Source organism: Talpa europaea, assembly GCF_964194135.1.
Source record: "Talpa europaea genome assembly, chromosome: 12".
In the NCBI taxonomy this organism is placed as follows: Eukaryota; Metazoa; Chordata; class Mammalia; order Eulipotyphla; family Talpidae; genus Talpa; species Talpa europaea.
Window position 1 is genome coordinate 72,105,725 of NC_140079.1, and position 15,003 is coordinate 72,120,727.

Genomic DNA, 15,003 nt, shown 5'->3' on the forward strand with positions numbered 1-15,003 from the left:
AGGAGCACTTGCCATGACAGGAAACCTATGATTTCTTTATAAGTGCTTTTCTCTCAGGGATCTTGAGAAGTCAATGTTAGTTTCTTTGATTCACGCTCCCGCCGCTAGTAAGTGCTGGAGGCCCGCGCGAACCAGGTCCGTCCGGGAACGCCACGGCATCTTTCACCGTGGCCGCAGGGAACCCAACGCAGATTGTCTTGTTATATTTGGTGTCTCCTGGCAGCTTGCCCCCTGCTGGCCTCCACCACCAGGCCCATCCTGGAAGCGTTTTTCCTCTGCAGCCTGATGTCACCTGCAGAGGTGTGGCCGGGAGCCCCACAGCCTCCCCGGACTCTCATGAGCGTGGACGTTTACCCAGCCCCTCCTACTGTTGTGTAAGCAGGGAAGTACTCCAGCAGTTCCGACAAGCACTAACCCTGCCTTTTAAAGGTCATTTCTGTCTTAGTCAGTTCTTAAAGTTCAAGAGGAAATAAACTGCTTCGAGCTGGCATTTCTCAAGTCAAGTGTCAACTCTCCAAGCCCCCGAGCCTGGGGCGAGGAGGAGGCGAGATTAATAAGTGAGTTGACATAGTGTTGGGTGAGCAGATGTTTCCTTTACTCTCAGCTCTCACTAAAAAATAATAAAAGAGAAACTAATAATTTTTTAAAATCTCATTTTCTCCTTTCATTTTTGTTACTCCAGCTCGGGAAACACTTTGGAGATGTTTATTAGTGGAGTGACAGTGCCTGGGAGGCTTGTTGGCCCTGGTTCCCAGGGTGTCTTGTACATAGAGGGAGAGCTTTTCTCCCAGGGGAGCCCCTCGGGTCGCCCCCCCCCCCCCATGTTGTGATACCTGATGGCTCCTCACGCAGGGGGCAATAGCAGTAATGGGAGGGAGTTGACATCAGCATCCCTTGAAGGTGCCACACCTAACTGGATATTAACTTCTTGTACTTTGGGTCGAGGACAGCAAAATCGATGGGAAAATAAACAGGCAGAATGGGCTTTATTAATCAGGCACCACCACAGCAGCTGGGAGGACTAAATGGAACACAGGTGTCGATCGAAGACTGCGTGGCATGCAGGCAATCTTGCCTTGCTTGCCGATGTGCTGCTATCGATTGTAGGGCCTGTTGGGCACCCCACCATCAGAATTGCTAATTGGGCTATTGGGTGAGTCCCGAGACAGACGTGGGTAGGATTATGCAGTCTCATCTTTTACCCACTGGTCTGATTTCACTTCAGTCTCACTCCTCACACATCATCCAAGCTTCCCTCTTGGGCCTGGTCCCTCTGATCAGCTTCTCCCTGTTTTGTACCCTAAGCATGGCCCCAGGTTGGGCCCAGTTCTGTGCAGACACACCTTGCATCAACTCTTGAACGCCTCTGGCTATCTCAACTTGTTTGTTTTTCTTATCCCATAGTGTCTTATTTTCTGATGATAATTCCATGTCTGTTTAATAGCCTCATTTGAGTTTGATGTTCAGTTCTGTGCCACTGGGAGGAGGTGGAGTGTTTCAGTAAGTACGTGGTAAGGCGTCAGCATTTACTGAGAACCTCCATGGGGCATGTGCTTGCCAGCATTGTGCCCATACAATGCGGGCCTGCTGCTCCCCTGACTGGGTGCCTCCATGGGCTGTTGGGGCTGCTTCCCTCATCTGCTCCCAATAGCATAATACTCTTGCTGTGGTCTCTTGGGGAAATGGGATGATGGAAGGTCTTGACTCTGGACCTAATCTAGAGCTGGGCCCAGCAGAAGTCACAGGCATGTCCTGAGGTGGGCCTCACTCTGTTAACCCTGGCCATTGTATGCGCCCCCATCCCACATAAACAGTGCCTTTTGTTGGCACCCAAAGTGATGGGTCAGACACTTTCCATCTGTATCAGGGAGCAGCTTATTCGGAAGATCCTGTTGTCCCACCTTATACTGGCACAGCTGGAGCTCAGAAGGCGAGGCTGTCAGAACCTTAGAGTGGATCACAGCAAGACCGGTGTGATAATGCCAGGCTTGAATGCCTGTGTTCTTAGAGATGTGTCTCCTAGCACATCTCTCATGGGGTGTCTGCACTTCATACTCATGGAAGTTGAGGTCCCTAGGGACAGAGCTCTGAGAATTGGGCCTGAGACTGATGTTTTGTCACTGTCCAGTCTGCTGCTTTTCCATGGCTTGCTTTCTTATCAAGATCATCTCACGAAGGTTGTCTAAAAGCGAATGGTTCTATAGGCCCTAAACTCCCTACCCTGTTGTCTTTTCCCCTCTCCACCTTGGAGCAAAGACCACATTTTGGCTTCATGTTTAGAACCTGAGGTTCAGGGCCCAGTCCCTGGAACTTGGCACTCTGTCCTTGGGGCTTGATGCTCAGTAATGCTGCTTGCACAGGGCATTGAAGCATCCTTCCAGCACTGTTCTAAACATGCATTTTCCCAGGTCACCTTTCATGGGGCTGCTCTGAGTGTCTAGAGCTTGTTTATTTTTTTAAATTTGCCTCCCAACCTCCTCTCTCTGGGCTTCTTTCTCCCCCTCTATTACCCCTCAAGAAGAGCATACATGTATGTTCCCAGTGTCCTTTCCAGCCTGTCTGTACCAGTGCTCCATCTGTCTGGAGCCAGTGTGGCTCTGCCTTTTGGTCTTTGTAGTGCAGGAAGGAAACATGGGATCTGGACTTTAGAAAGGAGGTAGACATGTATGGCAGGCAACCTAACAGCACCACTGGATGTGGGTTTATGTCCTGGAATGCTTTCTTGGTGCACTGGAGCCTAAGGAAACCTGTACTCCTGAATGTAGGGTCCTCAGCTGAAAACGGAAGCCAGGGACCCCCTGGAGTCAGACAAGGGTCACTGAGAAAATGGAAAAGAGCTGCCCAGTCTGCCCCTCTGTGAGCCTGACTGCAGAACTCCCCTAGGCCTGTCCCCCGTGGGACATAGAGGGGCAGCATGTGACTAGGGACGACTCTTCAAGTCCTGTTCAGACTAGAAGTGGTAGGTTCTCTGGAATCTTGTGGGGTTTTATAAGAAGGTGTGGATGTGGGCTTCCCCCTGTGGCACAGCGGGTTGAGCGCAGCACTGTGAAGCTGTCTGCAGCCTCTGCAGTGCTGGTTCAATTCCCGGCTGGCCAGGGAGATACCCACATTGTGCGGCAGACTTCTCCTGCCTCACCCACTGCTACCCTCAACTCAGCAGTGTTTTCGACCCTTCTGCCTGTTCTGCTCCCTGTTCTGTCTCTGGTGAATTCTCTCACCCTCCCACGCCTCTGGCCTGTACCCCAGTGCTTGTATAAATAAATAAATCTTTAAAAAAAATAAAAAGGTGTGGATGTGAATGAGCCAGGTGCCTAGTTGTGGGGTGACAGTGAATGTAGCAGGGGCCAACCCTTTGGTGAGGAATCCAGGAGTTTGAGTGCCTTCTGGTCTGGCCAGACCAGCAGAAACTTTCCATGGTTGTTAGCGCCTATGGGGATGGGGTGGAGTGTCAACTGGGTGGAATTCTGACTTTATTTCATTTACCTCTGTTTGCCTTTCAAAATGGTAAGTCAGGAACTGTGGTAGAGGTCAGTGACTGGCAGACCAAATAGTAAATATTGGGCCAAGTAGTAAATATCTTTGCCTTTTCAGGCCTACTGTCTGTCATGGGAAAGCAGCCACAGAGGATACAAATGTGTTCCAGTGAAAGTGTTCACGAGAGTAGGCATAGGTTGTATTCTGACCATGGGTAGGAAAAGGGGCACGGCACCTTTCCCTGGCCTCCCAACATGCCTTGCTGCCAGTTGTGTGACCCAGGTCTCAGTCCTCACTGCTGGGAGATGCTCCAGTGTGCACAGGTCCATACCATCAGGGCTGTGTGAGGCTACAACCAGACAATCCTCAGGAAAACCCTCTTCCCATCTGAGAGGTTAGGGACAGGGTTACCTTGTTATCTGTCTGCTTTGGCATTGCCTGCTCCAGAAAGCAGGACCCCTGGGGGTATGGTTGTTGCCCTATAAGACTTTTGGGCTGAAAGATCCTGAATTCTCTGCCATATCATTTCCTGGGTCTCCATGGCGTTGGGGGGTAGGTGATGAGCTCATTTTACTATATACTTGGCACTTCAACATTGGGGTAGGCTGAGTCAGTCTCTCTGGGTTCCCCACCCCTGAAATTGGGAGACAGCCCCACCCATGCGATTACAGGTTGGTGACTGATCAACTAAATTGGATTATTCATTATGGTTGGGATTGAATTGAAATTGCAAAGGGTAATTTTCCTTCTCACATTTCAAGGTCAGATGAGAGTATTTACTGTGTGGCCTCTGTTTATCTGGGAATGTAAATTGAATTTGGTGATTCGAATTGATGAGATGTTAGGAATGGAAAGCTCATCAGAGGAAGCAGCGAGAGAAATGACCGGGAGGCCAGACTGTAGCTTTGTTGCCTGCTCCCTCGGCCATTGCTTTGATTGGTAATTATTTCAGTCTTTGCTTTTCTCATTCTCTGGTTTTGTTTCCACTGTTTGAATTTTTGTTTTTTTATATATATTTTTTTCAGAGAAACATGTAATGGCACTTGGAGGCATTAAAGATTGGAATTAGATGGTGTAAATAAAGACAGCTGCATGCCACTGAGAGTCCAGGCATCATGGGGCCCTGGGGTGAGGCTCACTGCTTCCTCTCCAAGGCACCCCCCGTTTGAGCCTGAGCAGGACCCCCTCCCTGTGTTCCTCCCTGCCATATAGGGCAAATCTGCCACTTGGCAAGACTGGAGCCCATGCTCTCATGGCTGCACTGTGATTTATTCTCAGCTGTTTTGGTCAAGGTTGACCACATAGTGGGAGGGTACCCATGCATGTGAACAAGATTCTGGTGAGTACAGGGTTCCCCCTCATGTAGACAGCGCTCCCATATATGTGTACAGGGCTCTGGTGAACAAGGACTTTGATATAGATGCAGCTCCTACACGTGTAGATGGAGCTTCAGTGCAGACAGGGCTACTGCACCAGTCTTTTTTTAGACAAGACTGGTGTAGATGGGGCTCCCACACAAGTGGATAAGGCTTCCATATAGATGGCGCAGTAGCGCGTGTCACTGGGAGTCTAGTGTAGACGGAGCTCTAGTAAATGGGTCTCCCACACATGTAGACAGTCTTCCGTGTAGACAGCAGTCCTGTGTGCATGGAACTCCAGATCTGAATTGGGTCCCTGCTGCCTTCCTGGGCAGTTTCCTCATCATGGAAATAGCAACATGATGGTGATTATACACTTTCCTCTCAGACTTCTGTGGCTGTTAAGCCAGATCAGGTACATAAGAGTGTTCTTAAAGCACAAAGCTCTCACATGTGCTGCATCCACCTGCAGCTGTTAATCTTGGAGTTCAGGTTTTACAGAGCTCCTGGCTGCTCACCTCTTTCTGCTTTAGTCCATGGGACGCTTCATGAAGTACCTCATGAAGTAACTCTTAACCAGTTCTTTTTAGGCACTGGAAAGCCTGAACCTCGGCCCCCCAACTCCATTGCACAGGTGGCAGGATGCCGCCCCAGAGCATCGTGGCAACCCTTGCCATCAAGTTGCTGGTTATCTTGCTGCCAGACGAAACTCTGACATTCTTCTGGTACCTGCTGGAGTCAGTCATGCACCCCAGACCTGATGGCACATGGGCCAAGTGTCCTGGGCCCAGGATCCAGGACCTGCTCTGCACCAGTGATTCTTCCCCATCAGCCAGCTTTTATTTGCCACCTGCTCTTGCACCTCATCTTCACCCTACTCTTCCCCTTTCCTTCTCTCCCATTCCATTTATTTGACAAGCGGATTTGTAGTTAGGGGAGGGCAGTTGGGAGGTAATATCTGAGCAGAGACCTGGGACTGGGTCTGTGTGTGCCCTTTCCTTCCTCACATGACTCTTCTCTGCCTGAGACAGGGACAGATAATGAGTCACTGGTTGATGGTGGCCTCACTTGGCCTAACTGGTGCTCCGGTTTCAGTGTCCCGGCTGGACTAGGTTGGCCTCGCATGAGTGACTCGGTCACCAAGGCCTGATTTAGAGGAGCCTGAAGATCATGTGTGAGTGGGTTTCCCCAATGTTCCTCAGCCTCCTTCAAGAGCATAAGAGTAAAGATGCCTTAAGAGTTTTGTGAAAGTGTGATACAGTTTTATTAATGTTTTCCTAGTTTCACACAGGAATATAATTACTAAAAGGCAATGCACTCATGCAATTGTATCATGTCTAGGAGGCCCCCACTCAGTCAGTTATGCTGTCATGTTGATACTTCTGGGTCATCGTCATAAATACAGCTCCCTACCTTATCCCGCATGTGTGTGAACATCTTGTCCAAGTATTCTGCCTGAGCAGGCTTCCATGGCCCAGGGTTGTTGTTGTTTTGCATTTGGGTCTGGCCATGACTATCAGGCGTGTTTTCACCATTGGCATTGAGTTGCCTGGTGACTTAGCTTAAAGCCCCTATTGCACACCCTTTCCTGGTCTTCCCTGGTCTTCCCTGAGGCATGGCAGGTGCCCCAGTGTCAGCCTAGTCTCTTGGGCGGATGGTTGGCCTTGGGGCCTCTACGCCAGGCCTCCCGCTTTCCTGGAGAGTCAGCTGTTTGTACCGAAGCTCTTTTCTGGGCTTCCGGACCTGCCCAAGGTGGTGGGCTAGAGTGGGAAGAAGATAGACAAGAGAAGTGGGACCACATGGGTCGTGTGAGGAAAGAGCTAGAATCAGTGGTATCTTGAAGAAGGTCATTAAAATGATTCCTGCTGCTTCAGAGTGAGTGGTGTCCTTTCATTATTCCTTGAAGTAGATATTCTTAGGCTAGGTGCTTTCTGATGAAGATTACATTAAAGTGAACTGCAGCTCGTCACCATTCAGAGATGGATTCTCTAAAGCTCAGATCTTGTTTCCTTCGGCCGAGGCTAGCTCAAAAAGGCCTTGATCGATAAACATGCCCAGCTTCTCCTTTAAGAACTAAGAACTTCATTTTGAACTCACAAAGGTTCACAAAAATGCCAGTGACCCCAGAGTTCAACTTCAGCATGGAACTAGAAGTTTAATTTTTTATGAGGTTTTCTCTTTACTTCACAAGAAAGACTGAGATGGAACAGGGAGAACATCTTCAGCAGAGAAGCCTCAGTAGTCTGGGGTGCTGCTGGTGGGTGTTGCCACCTGTATGGTACTGCCTGTGGGGAGCAAGAGGAGGGTCGAGGGCAGAACTACAGAAACCCCCTTCTGGCCCAGGTCTGGAGCTTCCCTGTTGACATGCAGCTACAGATGGCAGGGGCGGGCGGGGCGAGGCATGTGTGCCTGTCTGCCGGCAGATGATTGACAGACTAATTTGGAGTGCTTTGGAGTGGGTTTATGGAAGCATCCGAAAACTGTGCTCCTTGGAAGGCCAGCCCTTCTGTGGTGGGAAGATTTTACCCTTGTTCTCCCTTGTCCCTGCGCCGTAAGGACTTGCCCCACTCTTCTCCAGCACTGTGCCTAGAGCCGCCTGTCAGAGAGCCCCTGTGGGCTATCTGAAGGCAGTGCCCATGTCCTGGGCACTGGGCAGTGCCTGGATCTTTTTATCTGCTTGTTGTGCATCTTTTCCCTCTCACCAGTTACTGTTCCAGCTACTGTTTCCCTCTCACCTGTGCTGTTCCAGTCTTCCTCTTCCATGCTCAGTTTTGCCAGCTGGCACCTTTGTGGTCAGTGGGATTGGGGGTGGGGGGACTGTGAGACTGGTGAGGAAGAAGGGGCCCTTCCAGCAGGGTTTGGGGGTGTGCAGTTTGAGGCTGGTGAGGATCAAGGGGATGCCTGTCTTTCCCTGGCACTGAAGCGACTCAGCAACAGCTCAACCAGTTTGCGGTGCTCCCAGAGCTCAGGGTAGGTGCTGTCTCTGGAGATCTGGGTCAGACACCAGAAGGGCCTCTCCCCAAAGGTCTAAGTTCTGATTCTCAAGGTTTCTTGGTTCCCACAGCCCAAGAAATCATAACTGCTTCCTGCAGCTGCTACCTCTTCATGTCAGTTACCTAGTTGATGTTTCTTCATATTCACTTCTCTCTGTTCAGAGTACCTATGATTTCTTTGCCTATGTGTGTACCCCAGTAGAGGGAGAGCCCTGTGATATCAGGCTTGTGGTGGTTTCTTCAGGGCCCAGAGGAGTTTTTAGCTGGACTCAAACAGGGAGTAAGTAAGTGAATCGGACCTGAGCTGCCGACAGTCCTGACAAGGTTTGGTTGAGAGCCCAGAGCATCATCTGTGATACATTGGAGCTGGGTGTTTAAAGCAGTTGAGTTCCAATGTCAAGCCTAGTGGGGGCATTGGGAGCTCAGGGATGAGCTGGGCCAACAACCAGAGGAGGGAGCCCATTGTGTGCCATGAGCCAATGGGATGATGAGATGTTTGGCTTGACTGTACTAGGGCCCTACCCAGGACTGGCCCTGTAGGCACTGGGTCTCCTTTGGGATCCTGTGTCCTTGGGCATTTTCTGATCTCACCCTTACTTCATGAAAAATGGTTTACCCCTGGGAGAGAGAGGTTTTCGTTTTAACCTGGCAAAGGAGTTTTGCCAACCTGGCCCTGATGTACAATGCTGAGAGACTATCCCCTTCCTATGGCTTCTGTGGGACAAGTGACTGTGTTCTTCCTGCAGCTGACAGATCCTTTGGCTTGACAAGTGGGCTGGGTTTACAGTGCCTGGCCTCTACTTCTCCAAGGGGCTGAGGCTCCACTGCATGTGAAGGGCCTACACAGTGAGTTGGGGCTTAGCAACTAGTATGCTGTTGTCCTGCTTGCTCCCGGCTTCACTACACTGGGTTCACGTCCCACAGCTAGAAGTGGACTCTCGGGCTCTTGACTGATGGGTAGCAGTTACCAGTGACTCTGTGTTTCTTTGCACCTGCTCTTGGTGAGAGAGGTCTCCAGTATGACTCTCACATGAATACAAGGACATCATGCTCCCCAAACTGCAGGGCTTGGGTTTGTCAGTCTCCTGCAAGACTGTTCCACACTACTCTGTGTTTGTGTGTGTGTGTGTGTGTGTGTTTGTTTGTTTATTTATTTATACATACATACATACATACAAGCACTGGGTACAGTCAGAAGTGCGGGAGGGTGAGAGAATTCACCAGGGCCAGAGCGGGGAGCAGAGCAGGCAGAAGGACCGAGGCACACTGCTGAGGGGAGCAGCGGGTGGCAGGAGAGGTCTGCGCGCCATGCGGGACCCTCCTCCAGTGGGCAGGGAGCAGCTGGGTATCTAACCGACACTGCAGAGGCTGCGGGCAGCTTTGCAACCCGGTGCTCAACCGCTGCGCCACCGGGGAGGCCCCCTATTACTGTGTTTAGGGGAGTTGGTCAGAGCAGTGCCTTAGCCCTGAGCCTGGCCTGCGTCCGTGCTGTGCCTCTGCCTCTCAAAGGATGGCTTTGGCCGCTTTCTTGCCTTTGCATGTGTGAACAAGCAAGGGGAATGTGTTCTTCTAATTAAATTACCCGATTCAGAGTGATTTAGGGCACTTGTGAACTTCCCCACCTGAATTGAATGATTCCAGAGTCGATTTCACAGTCCTTGATTATTAAATTGTCCTATGAATAGTTTTAAATTGAACTGGAACTCAAAATAGCCTCTTAATACATCTGTTTCAAATGAATATTTGTGCTTGTTTTTTATTTTATGGCTTTGGCTATAAAGCACCTAGAGGTGGCAGGTGCAGTGGGCCAATTGTACATTTGAATTAGATGTTGGTATAGACTTTCAAAGATGGCTAAGTTGAAGCAAAATGCCAGGCCCTTGCGCGCTAGGATGTTGCTTCTAGGACTCTGAGACCTGTGCTTGGAGTCAGTCTCCGATGGGCCCAGACCAGGGTTTTCTATCGCATTTCTCCTAAAGTTCTGTAAATGTGCAATTCACACTGAACTTTAAAGTTATACTTAGCTGTTTAAAGAATTACACTAAATTATAATTTTAAAGAACCCCTGTAATCCTCAGATGTGAAAGAGAAAAAATTAGCATCACCGAAGTGGAGACCACCTCCAAAGAAAGCATTGTCTACACCCCTGTGAACCTGGTTTTTTTTGAAATCATGTTATCAAAGCAAAAAAGGAATAATTGGATGCCCAGAGTAATGTAAGACTGCAGGTGTCATTGTAGCTCTTAGCCTCAAATTTCTGTATTTTCCTGGTGGTCTCATTGTCTTCATTGATCATTACCTCAGGTAAATGTTGTAAATGTCACCTTATAACATAATCCTAATGATTTTTTTTTTTTTTTTGGAGATTTTAAGGTTTTCCTCTGGGAAGAGGTACTTGAAGTAATAGCATGAATGTTGTGTTTTCTGCCCACCTGGCATGTGTGCCTTGCCCATACCATCTCTGTAGGCTGACTTCTCCACCAGCCAACCTCTTCCCTCTCTTGGGAGATCCCTCTGGGAGCTGTTGTGGGGCACATAGAATCACAACTCTGGCCATCATTTGGGACCTGGCTGCCACTGGGCACGGCTCCTGGGCTGGCTCTGAAGAATGTGTGGACAAACAGGTGCAGATGGCCAGAAGCAGGTGCTGAGGGTGGATGGTGTTTCAGACAAGGAGCGGCCAGGATCGCACTGAAGTTGCATCACTGGCATACCAAGGAGGATGGCTGCTAGCCTTGGGGGCTGGGAGCTGGAGATGCCTCTGTATCAGAGGCCCTGTCCTTACCCGTGGTCAGAGGAGATGACTTGGTAGTGAAGGAGGCTGGCCCAAGAGAAAGGCTGTTGTAGTAATGTGGTAAATTGGGGCAAATGTGAGAATTGAGGTAGAAGTTGGGGAGCATGGAGATAGGAGGTGCTTACTAAGGAATTGACAGGAAATGCCAGCTGGCCCCATAGCTTCCTTGACCTGGCCTCTAGAGGGACCTGGGACTGTGTGTAGGGGAACTGCTTCCCCACCATGCTGGTGTGGGCCTGGGAGATTGTGTGGGGGAACTGCTCCCCCACGGTGCTGGTGTAGACCTGGAAGTTTGTGTGGGGGAACTGCTCCCCACCGTGCTGGTGTGGGCCTGGGAGATTGTGTGGGGGAACTGCTTCCCCACTGTGCTGCTGTTGGACTGCCCCCCACCAACCTGCACATCTGTGGCCGACTGATTCAGATGGAAGTGCTGGCTCTGGTAATTTAGCTCATTCAGAAGAGCCGTCTCCCCAAAGAGCTGCCTTGCTGACAATTTTTCCCATTGTGTGTGGAGTTGGTGCTTCCCCTCCCCCGCTGCCTGCCACGTTCTGGGATCACCCTGGGTGTCTATTTGAAATCCAGAAACTCCTGAAAGGCTCTAAGTAGCTATTCAAAAGTGAGGAAATGACAGTGAGCTGGTTGCACGTGCAGCTCTATTTTGGGATGAGTAACGAACCATCCTCGTCTTGGGGGGCTGTCCTGGGGAGCTGTCCTGTGGGCCTGGCTCATTTCTCTGTCCTTTTGCCCTTTCTCTGCAGTGCCCGGGAGCTGGAAAAGGTCCGGCAGCAGCTTCAGGACGAGGTCCGTGAGGTCAGCACTCAGCTGTTGGAAGAGAGGAAGAAGCGGGAGACACAGGAGGCCCTGGCCCGGAGGCTGCAGAAGCGGGTCCTGCTGCTGACAAAGGTATGGGAGTTGAGCCTCCTTGTGGGGGCTTGCTCTCCAGGTCAGAAGCTCCTAGCTCGTTTCCCTGCCATGTCCACGCTGAGTCTCTCCAGGCACCTATGTTTGTCTGGATCTATCAGACCTGGTGCACTTTTGCCATAGTATTTTAGACCCTCACTCTGCGTGGTCTTACTTGCGTGGAACCTCCTGTGTGTCACAGCTCAGGTCAATGTGAGCGCTCTTCTCCCCAGAGGAGAGTTGTGGCAGTTTAGTCATGCTGTGGCTTTTTATCCTGGGTTGTCAGGATTATCGAAATGCAAGAAGGAGTTCGCCAAGCCCCAGTATTGGCTGTTGGGACTCAAAGGGAACTGGTGTGGACCCTACCTTTCTGGAGACCTCTCCAAGTATCTTAGTGTCCCCTCCCAGTGAGGGCAGATCCTGGGGGCTTCATGTATTTCCCAGTGTCAGCCCTTTGCCTTTTCCTCTGTTAGTTCCAGAAATGCAGGGTAAATTGCAGTGGGTCTTTGACCCAGGGCCTGGTGAAAGCTGTCATCTGTGTCCAGATGCGCCGGGCGGAATCTGTTCCTGTTCTCAGCCTCCTCCATGGAGACTCGATTCTCTCTAATTGCTCTGTGCTTGAAGAGCTTCTGATGTCTGGTCCTCGAAGCAGAGTTCGCTGAAGCGTGAATTGAGGTTTTTGTGTGAGAGTGTTATTTAAAATGTTGCCTTGGATGCTGAAAATTCACAAGATGAGTGAGGAAAAAGCCTGAATCTGTCCCCAAATGCTCTCTAGGCAAGGGAGGGGTGTCCGGCTTTCAGCAAGGACTCCTCTTGGCTGCCCTGCAGCTAGTGTTGAATGCGGAAAGATGGTTCACCTGGGAAATATCAGAGTTGTGTCTAACAAATGTTTGCCTGTTCTTGATCATGTTTCATGAAAACCTAGGCTCCTTACCACTGAAACCTCCTGGTTATGAAGCTTTGAGAAAACAAGTCGTATCTCAACTGCTAAATGCCTGCTGTGTTCTGGCTTTTCTAGCCTATTCCTTGGTCATGCCCTACCATCTCTATGAGGAGGCCCTCATGTGTGTTTTGGCATCAATTAAGATCCTGGTACTTCCTGGGTGGGTCTTAGCCAACCTCTCCACATAGGTATAGGGTGGCTCTTCAGGTGACCCCCACAGGGGAGACATTGCAAATGTGTCCTCATGGAGTTCTCAGCTGTGTTCTGGCTCAGTACTTTTGTGTGGTAGATTATGGTTGCTTCCACTGAACTGACTTCCCACAAGTTTGCTCCACCTTCCCTTCTTCCCCAAACACTGATCATGCATCAGCTTCCTGTGCATCAGCTTTGTGATGGCCTCGTAGACATGGCCCTCGAGGATTGATAATCTGGTGGGCTAGACAGGCAGAAACAACCAACAGACACATCTTTGCCAGCCCTGAAAAATACACAGAGCATCATGACAGGAAAGGAATTGCTAGAGGAGCTGATGGTTAAACTGAGACCTGAGGGTTCTGTTTATGAAAGATATGGGAAGAAGGTGGCCTTGTCATTAGAGAGCCCATGACTAGGCCAGGCGGGGAGGTACTAACAGTGTATTGGCTATTGTAAATAATGCTGCCATGACTAGGGGGTGCCACACGTCTGTCATTTCATTTCCTTCAGTTATGTACCCAGAAGTGTACTGCTGGGTCATATGGCAGTTCCCAGCACCAGGTCCAGACATGCAGAATGTATGGGTCTGTCTGCCTCTGGGTGCTCAGGCTGGTGAGAAGACTTCCACAGTGGATGGACAGATGGACAGAGTTGCTCAGGGCCAGGGGATAAGATGGGGCAAAGCTGTGGGGCTCAGGTGGAGGGATGTTTGGAGTTGACAAAGGCAAGCAGCAGAGGGAGTGCTGTGGTCCCTGATGTGGGAAGCATAGAGCTTTCCTGGGATAATGAGTAGGAAACCCTTTCTTTGTGATCTCAGAAAAGTCCATCATTCTCTACAGATTTCCCCCCTACAGAAAAAACAGCTCAGGCTAGATGACCCAGACAGAGTCTGTTCTGAGTGTGCCAGTGGCATTTCATGCTGAAGTGGCTTAGTCATCAGCCTTATGGATTCTCACTTGGACACTGCTCATGAGGCATTGTGAAAAATCCAGAAGAGGAAAACAGGATAGAGGGTCCTAAAAACTTAAAATAGAATTGCCAGATGATCCAGCAGTGCACTCTGGGTACATAGCTGAAGGAAATGAAATCTCAGATGAGCGGCATCTCCTAGTCTTGGCAGCATTATTTACAATAACCAAGGCATGGAAACCACCTAAGTGTTGATTAACATATAAATGGATTAAGAAAATGTGGACGGTGGAATATTATTCAGCCACTGAAATTTAGCTAAAACATGGATGTAGCATTACGTAGGGGTATTATGCTAAGTAAGATAAGTCAGACAGAGAAAGACAAATATATACACTATCTCCTTATGTGGAATCTACGAAAACTGACCTCATTGATAGAGAACAGATTGGTGGTTGCCAGGGTCAGGGAGAAATGCATGGAGGTGATGAAAAAGTTACAAGATAAATTGACAAAGAAAAAATGCAAACCACGGAAGACGTGGTTTGGTTCCCCCTCCCTTGGGAGACTCTGGGGAGCTCCACGCCAGGGTTCACAGCTTCCATGACCCAGACCAGTCCAGCCCTCTGGCCATGAGGACATCACAGATGCTGCAAGAGTGCCTTTGAGGTGAGGAGTGGTGACCTCGTGATTTTGGGAAAGTCTGTGGAGTCTGTGAAGCTGATTAGCAGGTGACAGGTCACAATGGTAGATGGTTTGGAGGCTGGTGGGATCTATTTGTCCTCCTCCCAGTTCTCAGTGGTGAATGATATGCCACTAATGGCCTTACCTGCGGCACAAAACTCCAGCTCCCTGGCACAGCCTAGGCCCTGATGAGCCACCTTTCTGCTGGCATCTCAGTCATAGATGTGTGTTAGTTACAGGTGTTCTTAGAACTCTGCCTGGGGTGCAGCTGGTGCTCTGTGTGTTCTTTGTGGACTTGTGTGTGCTCAGTCCTCCTGTCTCTCCTCATCTGTCTGGAAAGTACCCCCTTGTTACTGTTCTCTTCACTGATCTCCACATGGGATATCCCCTTCTTTGTCCAGACTCCCAGAGCACTGAGTCTCTAGGGTTGTCACTGTCCAGCTGAATGGGACTCATGGCCTGAGAGCTACTGGCTGTTGGGGGGCGGGGGGAGGGGGGCTGAGCAGCTGGCCTTGGTGCGCTCACGGACCTCTCTAGCTGCCACATTCCAGGCAGCCCAGGGCTCTCAATTCCTTAGTTCTGCCTGAGGCTCGTCCTGGTTGACATCTGGCTGGTGATGGCTCCCATCAGCTCAGGGTGACTGCTGTCCCTGGTGGAGCTCACAGGCAAGTCCTTGTTTGGTTTCAAACAATTACTGACTTTTTATTTAGCCTTCAGAATAGTTTTAGGTTTACAGAAAAGTTGTGGAGACAG

At 50.0% G+C, this 15,003-nt stretch overlaps 1 protein-coding gene across 1 annotated transcript in view; it reads left to right on the top strand.

The window, feature by feature from the left end:
• MAD1L1 (mitotic arrest deficient 1 like 1) overlaps window positions 1-15,003 on the top strand; it is a gene marked incomplete at both ends in the record, with an annotated part of 349,706 nt that overhangs the window by 132,447 nt on the left and 202,256 nt on the right. The window contains one exon of the mRNA XM_084250129.1: window positions 11,378-11,522. Within this exon, the coding sequence (XP_084106255.1) occupies window positions 11,378-11,522 (145 nt within the window). The remainder of the gene's footprint in view (window positions 1-11,377; window positions 11,523-15,003) is intronic.